Raw genomic sequence first — 11,761 nt, forward strand, 5'->3', positions numbered from 1 at the left:
TATCAAAATAAAATATCTTATCAGCATTTGCTGAGCTTCCTACTTGCCCAGAGCCGTCTCTGCATACAGGAGATTTGGATGGCAGAGTAAACTCGCCTTCGAAAAAAGGTGTCAGTACCCCTTTAAGCGAATTTTTTTTGCATTGAGTCTATGGGAAACCAAACAAATGATCCCATGTTGTTCGGTATAAGCGAGAATTCGTCTTAACCGAGTTCGTCTTAACGGGAGTTCACTATATTTCTAGAATATTTTTCTAATACTTCGAAGCGAAATTGCAGAAAAAAAAGTTGGAGAGGATTCCCAAGCATATTCTTATGAGATAGCAACATGAAAGTGTTTCTTTTCGCTAGGTTGAAGCGCAATGTAGAGGCCGAATTGTATTTATGTGCGTGATTTGATACAACCAAAGTGTTGCCGACAACACTGTACACGTGGTAGGCAAAGATGCCATTTTCTCAGCCTCTCCACCTCTTTCAACTTCTGTGGAAGCCCAACTGATGTGGCGGACAAGGGTGTCCTTCCTTCAAGTCCGGAGTTCCAAATCTGCCTCGTAGACATTGATATATAAGAACATCTGAAATTTTGGATGCTAAAAACTTCGGCGTCCGATTTTTCGGACTTATTGCCCAAATTTCAGGTCCAAAACATCTTTAACTGAGCCCCCACCTCTGCCACATCTTTCATCTCCATGTTGGAACCAGCGTTTTCTTGAGTTAATGCATTTGCGACCGTAACGAAGCTTGAAAAACAGCTTTGCCGCAATGCAGAGGTGTGACGAGATGAAGCATATTGAAAATCTAGGGACCACTTCTAATCGGACGTTGACTCTCTCTTGGCTAAGTTCGACCGTAACGGAGCGTGAAAGGCAGCTTTGCCGCAATACGGGTGTGTGATGAGGTGAAGCATATTGAAAATGTAGGGACCACATTCTATTGCACGTTGACTGTGTCTTGGCTAAGTTCGACCGTAACAGAGCTTGAAAGGCAGCTTTGCCGCAATACGAGAGTGTAATGAGGTGAAGCATATTGAAAATTTGAAGGGGTCACTTTCAATCGGACGGGAAGTTCGAATAGTAAAATTCCAGTGCGAATCGAATCGAATAGCAAGCACTATTCGAAAAATATTCGAAATTTCAAATATTTGCACATCCCTACATCTGCCACGAAAATAACTTAGTTATATCCGAAAATTCGTTATAAACGTTTATTTGTAACACTGTAGCAATGACAAGACTATTCATTTACTTCGTTATATCCGTGTTCGTTATAACGAGGTTTGAGTGTACATACGAAGTACCAGCGGATAAAGAAAAGAAACAAAGACAAAAGATATAATGCGTTGCAATATTCAGGTAATTGAGCCTGCCTGGCATTATGCTCACAGGAATTCCAACAAGCAACCTCATGCTTAGCAAGAGAACTCGCAAGTGAGGCACTGTGGTGGGAGGCAATCGATCTTTTATAGCCAGTCCAGTCTGGATACCAATCCAGAGAAACGATACATGATAGAGGCAGGTGTACACAGATGGCAAGGAAACCAAGATGCTTTTCATGCAATCTCGAGATCTTGGTAAGTGCAAGAAACACTCATCCACACACACCTGGTCATGTTTCGCATGAATTCCTGCAGGTTGGCCACACGCTTTGCAGGGTCCAGCTTCATCTCGCTAGCCAAGTCCTTCATGATGCTGAAGTTCGAACGAATGTCGTCCGTCAACCCTGCGATGAAAGGAAAGGTCACAGCATGGCCACTTTCGGCCAAAATCCGAAAGAGCACTTTTTGGCCACCCGCTTTCCGGAACACAATGCACCCGAGAAGATTTCGTGCAATTAAGGTCAGTCAAGTTGGTGTCTATGGCATTTCAGGTGCTTGAAGATTGTGCACTTAGCTCAGTGCCATCAATACTGTCGCACCCGCAGATGCATCCAAATCTAATTATGCAAGACCTTGCAAATGTGGTCACAATCCCCATACAGCAAATAGAAGAGATTATCGAATTCAATCCCTGCTAGACAAACAACACGCATTAGAAGGGCTTGTTGCTCCGTGCAGAATTGACAACTTCAGTTTTGATGCGTCTGAAAATTACCACTTGTTCATATGTGGACAAAGATGAGTTTTTCCGCACGTTAAGGGGGGACATGGCACTTGAAAAAAAGTTCTTTATTTCTTGATCGATTTTGATGAAACTCCCAAAGTTTATGTATAGTTGTGTGCTAATTTCAAATATGATATTTTTCTATTATGATATGTAGTTTTTAAGGGGGGAGGTGGGGATCGAAGCTGAAATTCTTTATTTTTTTGTCGTAGAACAATGAAATTTGGCATGCTTATTGGGAAGTGCACTGAATGACTATTTACAAAGTTTCATTAAGATAGCTCCAGCAGTTTTGACATTATAAATTTTTACTTGCATCAGTGTTATACCAAACTTGCAGAAAGCCTGGCATGACAACAAAACATGGTAAAAGCCCAAAGTTGCCCTTATATTTTAGCCATAAGAATGGTTCATGCTATGACATTCTCTAAATGTTTTTATTACCCCGATTTTTTTTTACACGGAACATTACATCCATGCTTGCATAATGCATTCGTTATTGTCATGTCAAATTAGCTAAAGAGTAAAAAAACAAGAGAGTAATTCAAAAATATAGGAATGTCATAGCATAGAGAAGTGACTAGGGAATACAACGCAACAGACCTCATGAAAATCCATCAAGCCATAGTCGTGCTATGCTTTCTGCAAGCGGGACAGTCGGGTCAAAACACACTTCCGAGAAAATGGGCCCTAAAGTTGCACAGCCACTACATGTAAATCAAAATGCCCTGGGGCTGTAATATTTAGTGTCTTTGCTTGCAGGGGTTTTCTTATGTCCTTGATCTTTCATTTTTCTGCACTACGTGCTTTCCTTTTTTTTTATTGGTTAATTTTGTCAGCTCTTTGAAGGGTGAGCCTTCAGGTTTAATGGCCAGACTTGCATATTACAAGTCTGTGGCATGCAAATTTAGGTGTGCTGTGGCAGTTATGGCCAAGACATTGGTGGCACAGAAATTTGAGTAGTACTTAATGAAGCGAGTTTGGCAGATAAAAATTCGTCCACTCCTTTACACAAGTTCATTTGTCACCCCCGCCTTGATACGCTTCATCGTTCGCCCGGTCGTGGTAATGGTAGTCGGCGAGGCTTTCATTATTTCAGTACATTTACAAAAGCTTGCTGCGATACCATGCACGGCTTGAAGCGCGCCTAATTACATCACCACTGAGTGCTTATTTCCCCGCGAAGTGCTCCGCCACGGTGTTCGGGAAGTCTGTGCCCGATATGCTGGGTGGCGGCATTTGGTGGCGATGCGCAATATGCCAAGCCGCAGCGATGAAACATCGGCGTGCAATATGCTTGGCCTCGCATTTTGGGGCGCCGATGCGCGAAATTGTCGCGGTGCTTCGAGCGATCGCTGTGCGACGAACTTGGGGAGATCGAGCGGCCGTAGCCGTGGGGTCCGCGGCGCAGCTGCCGATGCGTCAAATGCCGATCAGCGATTCCGAGCTGCCAGCGGGCGATATCATTAGTTGCTTGCAACAAAGCACATTGCGGATTGTTCGCTTTCGCATGTCTGCTAGCGCGACGTTCTTTTCCGCAAAGTTCGAATTCGTCGGCGCCGTGAACGTAGTTAGGCCTAGCCACGACTCCGAGCAGTAAGCACGGTCGCGGTGTGCGCTGCCACGGTGCCCAATGTTTCAAAGTTAGTCATGTTCGATCACGAGCACAAAAAGTCGTCCCGCGGTGGTCTTCGTCACGAGGTCCGAGATGCCGTCGGGCAGAACTTCTAACCGCGGGTCCGACGAGTGAACGCAATACAGGTCCGAGACGTGCTTCTGCGATGTTCGCGAAGAGCGCGTCGGGCTATCGCAGTCGGATGCACGGTCTGAGGAATGAGCTTCCGGGTGCAGCTAATTATCGTCGACCAGCGAACACAAAACGAGTGCGAACGCTTCAGTAATTAGAGTGATTTTCGACAGCCGTGAACCCGCAACGCGGAAACCGCAGACGACGCACACCAGGAGCGACCATCGGACCAATGGCGAGGCGCGCTGGAGCATCATGGCGGCCGCGGCCAATCGGGGACCTCGAAACGACCTTTAAGGGGGGACGTGGCTTTGGAAAACCAACTTTCTTATAACTTAACAGATGTTGATGAAAATTGGTACAAATATTCAGCATGTCTCCCTGCTACTTCTAAAAAAGTTTCAGAGTGATATCTTCAGAACTTTTTATTCAATTAAATTTTTACTTCTTGCATTTTCTTGCACTTTGCGCAATGCCTGGAGAGTTTAAAAAAAGGACTAGAAGGCTAGGTGAATATTTGTTGCATAGCTAAATGCACGCTGAGTGTCATGACATTCTTGCTTTATTTTTTTTTGCAACACAATATTCTTGCATTGCGATTTTTTTTTACACCTTCAAATCGGGCACTCTTGGGATGAACGAGTAGTCACTTCGTAAAATTACAAAGCGTCAAAGTGAGAAAGAAAGAATGTCACGACATGCATTGTAGTCTAAGAAACATGACAAAAGAAACGGAGTCAAAATAGGCCAAACGGTTAGGAAGAAAACGGCTGCGCAAACTTGGCAGGCAGGCAAAAAGGCACTTTTGAGAAAACGGCTCTCGAAGTTTCACCTTGCGTCCAGTGATCTGGAATGCACCAGGATCATAGTTTTTGGTGTTCTTAGTGATGTGAGGTCTCTTGAGCATTTGGTGCTTGCTTTGGTGCACTTTTGATGCCTTTTTTTCCCATGTGGCATCCTTCTCTGCAGCTCATTGAATGGAGTGCTTTCCAGGCTTCGGGCCAAGTGATGCACAAAACTCTCTATAAGCATGGAGAGTGCCAGTATTATACTTGCAGACTGCCTCATTGACAGCTGTTTCGGCGGCAATCAGTGAAGCGTTTAGCTCTTCTGGTAGAATTGACCAAACTACCGAATGAAGACTCTCGACCGCATTTTGACTTTTTTTTTTTTTTTTTTGCAACAGCCGAGCAACTGAGGGTGGTCAGGTTTTAGTAGACTGGCAGCAATGCAGTGCTGCCAATTTATACGTGTGCGGTTGTGGAGCCTTGCCTTCAGCTTCTGCAGCACGGTACTTGCACCAGCTCAGGGACCCAAGTGGGCAGAATTCATGGCGTGGCTCCTCATCTCTCGAGGTGACATGATGGAACGTTGCCATTATGGCCTTTTGCATGTCATCAATGTCAACGTTGTCACGGATAGCCATACCATAACCAGTCAGTCTTTTAAATTAATCAGGTCTTGAGTCAGGCCGGCCCATCCTCCAAGTGGTTGATATTTTTTGCTTCTTGATACAGGTGTTGGCAGAGCTGTACCCATCCTCTTTTTGACATGATTTATACAGTCTTCTTTAGCCAATGGAATAAATCCGTATGTTCTTTCTTCAGAAAGAGTCAGGGAAGTATCACTGTCTCCATCAAACATTGGATGTGTGTCGGAAGTCATTCTTTCTAGTGAGCTTCTGAATAAAATTAAGGTGGGGGTCGTGGCATTCAGTACCAACTTTCTTATTCCTTCGTAGGTTTTCATGAAAATTGGCACTTATTGCCGCAAACATTTCTGGGATGAAATATATGAGCAGTTTATTCAATAACGCGAGTTGGTCAGATATAAATTCAACTCCCTGCTTCACACACGCCACGCTCATTTGCAAACCTCGCCTGTGATGCGTTTCGTCATCCACTCGGTCGCGGAAACTGTAATTTGCGAGGCTTTCGTTATTTTAGAAGATTCACCAGAGCTAGCGGCGATACCAAGCACGAATCCAAGCGTGCCTAAATTGCATCACCAGCGCTTTCTTTCATGCCGATGTACTCGGCCGCGGGGTCCGGGAAGTCGCGCACTATATGCTGGCTGGCGGCATTCGGCGACAATACGCAGTGCTCAGCCGCGGCGACGAAAAATCGGCGCGCGTAACGTACTTGGTCTCTCATTTTGCGGCGCACTTTCGAGTAGCCAGCGGACGATGCGATTTGTTGCTTGCGACGAAGCACAGTGCGGCTAGTCCGCTAGCGCGATGTCCGTGCCCGCAAAGTTCGGATTCGTCTCGTAAACCAGCGCCGTAAGCGGAGTTAGGCCTAGCCACGACTCCGAGCAGCAAGCTCGGTCGCGGTGTGCGTGGCCGCGGTGCCCGATGTTTCAAAGCACGTCATGTTCGATCGCGAGTACAAAGAGTAGTCCCGCGAAGTTCTTCGTCACAGAGGACGAAGTGCTGACAAGCTGAACTACCCGAGACGCGCATCTGCGATGTTCGCGACGAGCGCGGCACGCTACCGTCTATCGTACACTGATGACGGCGCTTCCGCATGCAGCTGTCAAACTACAGGGTAATCATATTCTAAATTATCGTCGACCCGTGTACACAGAACGAGAGCGGACGCGTCACTAAGTAGCGTGATTTTCGACAGTCGTAACATCAGGTAACATCGCGACGCGTAAGCAGCAGACGACTGTCCTCTCGAAGCGAGCATCGGACCAATGGCGAGGCGTTCTGGAGCAACATGGCGGACGCGGCCAATCGGAGGCCTCGAAACGACCTTCAGAGATTTGCTTTTTGTGCGCTTGTTTTTAAAGGGAAGAGCCAGCTGAGGCGGGGAATTTGAAAAGGAAGAAATGCCCTTTACGACGAGCTCAAAATGGCGGCGCCCGGTTGTACCGTTGCGGAGCAAGAAATTTTTGAAAAGCACTGTTTTTTTGCGATCTCCACAATAATTTTCGACACCTCAGCCCGCGCAACTAATTTTTTAAAGCACTTCTAGGTGGTTTTCAGTGAAGATATTTTGGAATCAGATAGAAAAAGGGCTACAGAAACCGAAAATGTGATTTTCAAAAAATCGATTTTTTTTGCGATTTTGCGCGATACGAAAGCCGCGTCCCCCCTTAAGTACATGGGAGTTTTTGCACTTCACCTCCATCGAAACGCAGCTGCAATACCCGGATCGAACCTCCGTTTTCAAGCTTAGCAGAGCAACAATTCAGCTGCTGAGCTCCCTGCCATAATAAGCCGCACACTGTCCTAGTCTCTACACACGATGACAAATTATTTCCTGGCTTTTTGATGCTCAAACTTTTACTTAATATCCAAAATTAATGAAAGCACCAACGCTGTTTTAAGATTCGCAAGATATCACTAATCCACTGCCAGGACAGACTTTTTTTATTCAGAAGGCAGCGATTAAGGAGGTACATGGCACTTTAAAACTTTTTTTTTGTTTCTTGATTTATTTTTTATGGAACTTGCCGAGTTTATGTGCATTTGCGAGCTGATTTCAAGTACGCAATTACTTTCCTAGTATAATACTGCATTTACATGACTGGGCCAACCCATTTTATCAAAATGAGGGTGGAGTACTACAGGCTTATAGAATACACAAAGCAACGCTTCTCACCTGGCATCATCATGTTGGGGGGCATTGGTCCAGGGGGTCCCATCATGGGCATGGGGCCTGGCATAGGGCCCGGCATGGGGCCCGGCATCGGTCCCATGTGTGGTGGCCCAACTAGTGGCATCCTCTGCGGAGGACCCGCTGCAGAGTAATAAGACAGACGGAACCGAAGTTATCAGGTGCTCCCGAAGAGTCGCTAAAATCAATGCAAGAAGCTTCTATAGTCAGTTACAACCCAAGAAAAAATGTCAGCTCCTCCCACAGCTGTCACTGTCCCTCTCACAGAGGATTTGCATAAATGCTCCATCCAGTAGCGCTCACTCATTTTCGTGATGTCAAGCACTTCTCGAGTGTTCCAAATATATATATATGATGAAAATTATAAAATGACACTTCACAGGTTGCGAACTGCAACAGGGCATACACAGTAAAGAACGAAATTATGTCTCATGCTTTGTTACATAAGATTTAAACCAATCATTAAAATCTCTGTAATAAAAACTTAAATACAAAACATTTCAGAAACAATGATTGTTATCTAAATGCTAACATCTGGAACAAAGCAAACTGAATACAAATTACGAAACGGTGTTCTTACAAACAGCTACATACAAGGAAAATAAAACAATCTCATAAAGGACTTTTGATTTGACACTGAAACAAACTGCGTAACAGGAAGCAAGAGCATTCTTCCATGCATTCACCACCAGTGACTTCCCAATGTAAAGCTCAAAAAGAAATGGCGATAACTTTTTTTTAATGCAATTTTTGTTAGTAAAGTGTTTTACAAAAATTTCTAAAAGGAGTCTAAATTTGTGAATCACAGAAAATTAAAGAGAGTTGGCTGAGTGTGCTTACGTTGTAGCGCTGCTGGCGGAGGGATCATTGCTCCGGTCAGAGGCTTGGCCTGAAACTGTGAAGACTGGATCTTTCCCGCCTTGAATGCCGCCGCTGAAAATAAAGTTTAGGAGGTCGTCAAACTTCCAATTCCTATGCAAGCAAGAATGAAACAAGATGGGATATCCAAGACAGGTTTGGACCTTGGTTTCACTATCAATGTCGTAACATCCTCATGTGCCCATTCACAAGATGCAACTAAACGTTGCAGCACTATAGCAAAAGACATATCAAATAGGAGGAGACACCAAATATTTCGCTCAACATCATTTCACCATTTACGAAACGCTTAAGTCCAATGGTGTCACCGGAAGCACAAGCGGATTCTTATGTTAAGGGCAGAAATCTGGAATGCAGAGAGTTTCCATGTATGAAGGACGCTTTGCATGGCTTCTTCTACCTAATGATAAACAGGGTATTACTATGTGATGAATATGCTATGCAAAAACCATGCGGACAGTGATAAAAGGAGACTACAGCAGGATTAAATGCCCCCCCTCCCTTCCTAGCTTACTTTCTTCAGTGGCACTGCCAAATCTGGCTTGTGATGCCTCTGTCATCATAAAGTTTTAAGTTTGGTATAAACTCGTTTGCACACACACCAGTGGATATATTGAATTGTCTTCAGGGTGTGCACCTGTCTGCCACAACTGCGTTCGACTACTGGAGAAGTTCGGGCTCCGGCCCAATTCGCTCACACAGCCATTCAAGGCAAGGTTTTGGTGTTCATGGAAGTGTCTTACAATAATTAGGTCCTAATGAGCCCCGAACACAAAACCAGGTGCTCTCTTTCACATTGCTCTATACTCAGGAACAGCTCATCTTGGCAGTGGAGCGAAGGCTATGGAAGTGGCGCTTCCAATCATTCATGTTACTCCACAAGAGCACAGCAGCTTGCAACTGATTTTGGTTTTGCTCGCTCGCACCGTTAACGCTTATCAAAAAACATATACATGAAAAATATGAATGGGAGAGAGACACTTCGACTGTTCAGTGTACATTTCAGTGTCGTATTTGTGAGTATATTTTTCTTGGAGAACTAAACAGTGTGTTTGTGGCCGCACACGTCACGGACATCATGTCTACATTGGAAGACAGGCGTGTGGAAAACGTGGTGCCATTTAAGAAATGGAAAGAAAAGAAAGACATTCTTGTAAAGTGAGCAATAACTCTATTTTACCTACGACTTCCGACAACTGTTTGAACCTCATAATAAATAAAGCAACATTTAATTTCAGCAAGGCAAATTAGAAAAATATCGGTAGACTTGGGTACTATATTTGGGCACGCTAGCAGGCATGCATTTTGGCTCTATGGCTTATACAGTGCTGCCAAGAAAAACTGTTTCTAAGTATAGTGTGTACCAAGCAGGTAAACCTGCACAGTATCAGAAAAGCCCACCCCCTCATTCATCTGGTGGGGGCTTTTATGCAATCTAGCACGTGTGTGCACTCACTTGTGGCGTCAATGAGGTTTTGGGCCTGTTCCTCCATCCATTTCTGGTAGTAGAACTTGACGTTTTCCTTGTGCTTGCGGCCATTGCAGTGGGTCTTGCGCACCGACGGCTACGTGACCATCGGCATCAAGGACAAAAGGTCAGCGTGTATGCATGTGTTAAAGGGCTTGGTAAACATGAACAAACTCATAACTCAGGTCTTTAACCGCGGCAATGTTCCTTTGGTAGAAAAACCATAGAGTTTCTTGCAATGTTTGCTAGAGGAACCTTGGTGCTGCGATCGTTCAGCCGCCATGGGAATGATGTGTAGTGCATGGATTTGCCTAGTCTTCATGCTTACGGCTTCGTTTATTGTCATGTCTTAGCTTTTGTTTCGGATAAAAGAATGGCTAGTTGTGAACCTCGTGAGCTGATTTGAAGCGGTTGGTCTAAAAGGATCAAAGTGGTGAAGTGGGACTGCTGAACCTTTACTGAATTTTGTTTTGCATCAAAGCGGCTGCAGGCCATACGGAACCGAAAAAAAGGAAGCTTAGGCAAATCCATGTAATACCCATTAAAGTCCCTAGATTTTTTTTCCTGTTACTACCCATCATTCCCATGATGGCTGAAGCGCCATGCATTGCAGCTGCCATAGACACTAACGCCACATTTTCCTCTAGCCTACGATTACGAAACTCAACGAGTGAAACCAAGCTTTGTAGGTTCATCGGCACAATTGTTTTCACGAGTACTTTAGACCGACATTTGAAGTTTATGACACGAGATAAAAGAAAACACATGAGGTGAAAAGAAATGTTAACTTACGTATTGAAACAGACCTTCATAATTTGATTACGATTCTCCTTGGCAGGTTTATCAAGTACCTTTACATCGTCGGCCCGGCTAAAGCAAGTGGGCTGTCGTATTTATTCTCTCGCGATCAGTGGTATAGCCAAGATGGCCACGAAGTCAAATACGCTCATACAATCGGGTCGTTAATCTGCCGACGTATTTTAAACGACTAGCCGTCGTTAGGCGGCGAAAGATCTCGTATAAAAATCTCTCGGCAACGAAGGGACAGTCACTTACCGAGTCGTGCGTGAGATAGGTGTCACAGTAGTCACAGTAGTACCTACAGCATGTGAAAATGGGAGACAAGAACATAGAACAAACGTAGCGAACTTGCATTAACACGCAATCGCAGATGAAGAGAGAACGCAATTCACTAGAGAGAAGAGAATCAAACGTCCCCAACCGCACTGAGTCAATTACCAATCGCTCCTATCGCAAGGACACTGATGAAAAAAATTCAGTCAGAGAAACTGCCCCTGTCCCGAGTATTTTTGACTCTACGTTACTTACTTTAGGCTTAAGCTCCTACCTCACCGCTAGCTTCGCGCCGTAATAAGTTTTAGAAAAGGAAACTTAAGTAAAATGCTTTACGCAGCGGTAGCAGGAAAGCGGTGGAGACTTTTTGCAATAAATCGAGCTCTTACGGTCTGCAAAAAAACAGAAATGAAAAAACAAAACGGAACATTAACACTCGTCGTAAGGCAAAAACTTGCGTCAATGCTTACTTCGGCATATCGATCCAGCTGGCGGCTCCTTCCTCTTCGGACTAGCAATGGAACCGTAATGCTAAGAAAGCAACGATTCACTGCCGTTTCACATAACAGAGAACGGCGAAGGCTTTGTATATTAGTTTTCCTGGCAATAAATTACTACTACGCGCAAAGTCTTTGGCTTCACTACACACAGCGAGCGCCGGAAAACTACTGAATGAGCCGGCTTCGCTTTCTACGAGCGCTGCGTACTTTAAAGACCTCCGCAATTTGAGCTTTCCCGACAAGCTTCGTGCATTGAAATATTAACTAAAAATTATAAAACTCAGTTCCAGGACTTAATCCGGTCTAACAGTATTGAAGATACGGCGTAAGACACGCACTGCATACAAACAAGACTGTTCCGCCAAGCCGAGC

General features: G+C 44.7%; 1 protein-coding gene across 1 annotated transcript; it reads right to left on the reverse strand.

The window, feature by feature from the left end:
- Nucleotides 1-7,415: 7,415 nt before the first annotated feature.
- LOC119376832 (U1 small nuclear ribonucleoprotein C) lies at nt 7,416-11,550 on the reverse strand. The gene is made up of 5 exons (XM_049411492.1): nt 11,360-11,550; nt 10,872-10,914; nt 9,804-9,912; nt 8,309-8,401; nt 7,416-7,591 (listed from the first exon to the last, which is right to left on the reverse strand). Exons 1-5 carry the CDS (start codon nt 11,365-11,367, stop codon nt 7,416-7,418), a joined length of 429 nt encoding a protein of 142 aa, XP_049267449.1. The 5' UTR covers nt 11,368-11,550.
- Nucleotides 11,551-11,761: the final 211 nt, after the last annotated feature.

The sequence above is a fragment of the Rhipicephalus sanguineus genome, unplaced genomic scaffold (assembly GCF_013339695.2).
Source record: "Rhipicephalus sanguineus isolate Rsan-2018 unplaced genomic scaffold, BIME_Rsan_1.4 Seq2414, whole genome shotgun sequence".
In the NCBI taxonomy this organism is placed as follows: domain Eukaryota; kingdom Metazoa; phylum Arthropoda; class Arachnida; order Ixodida; family Ixodidae; genus Rhipicephalus; species Rhipicephalus sanguineus.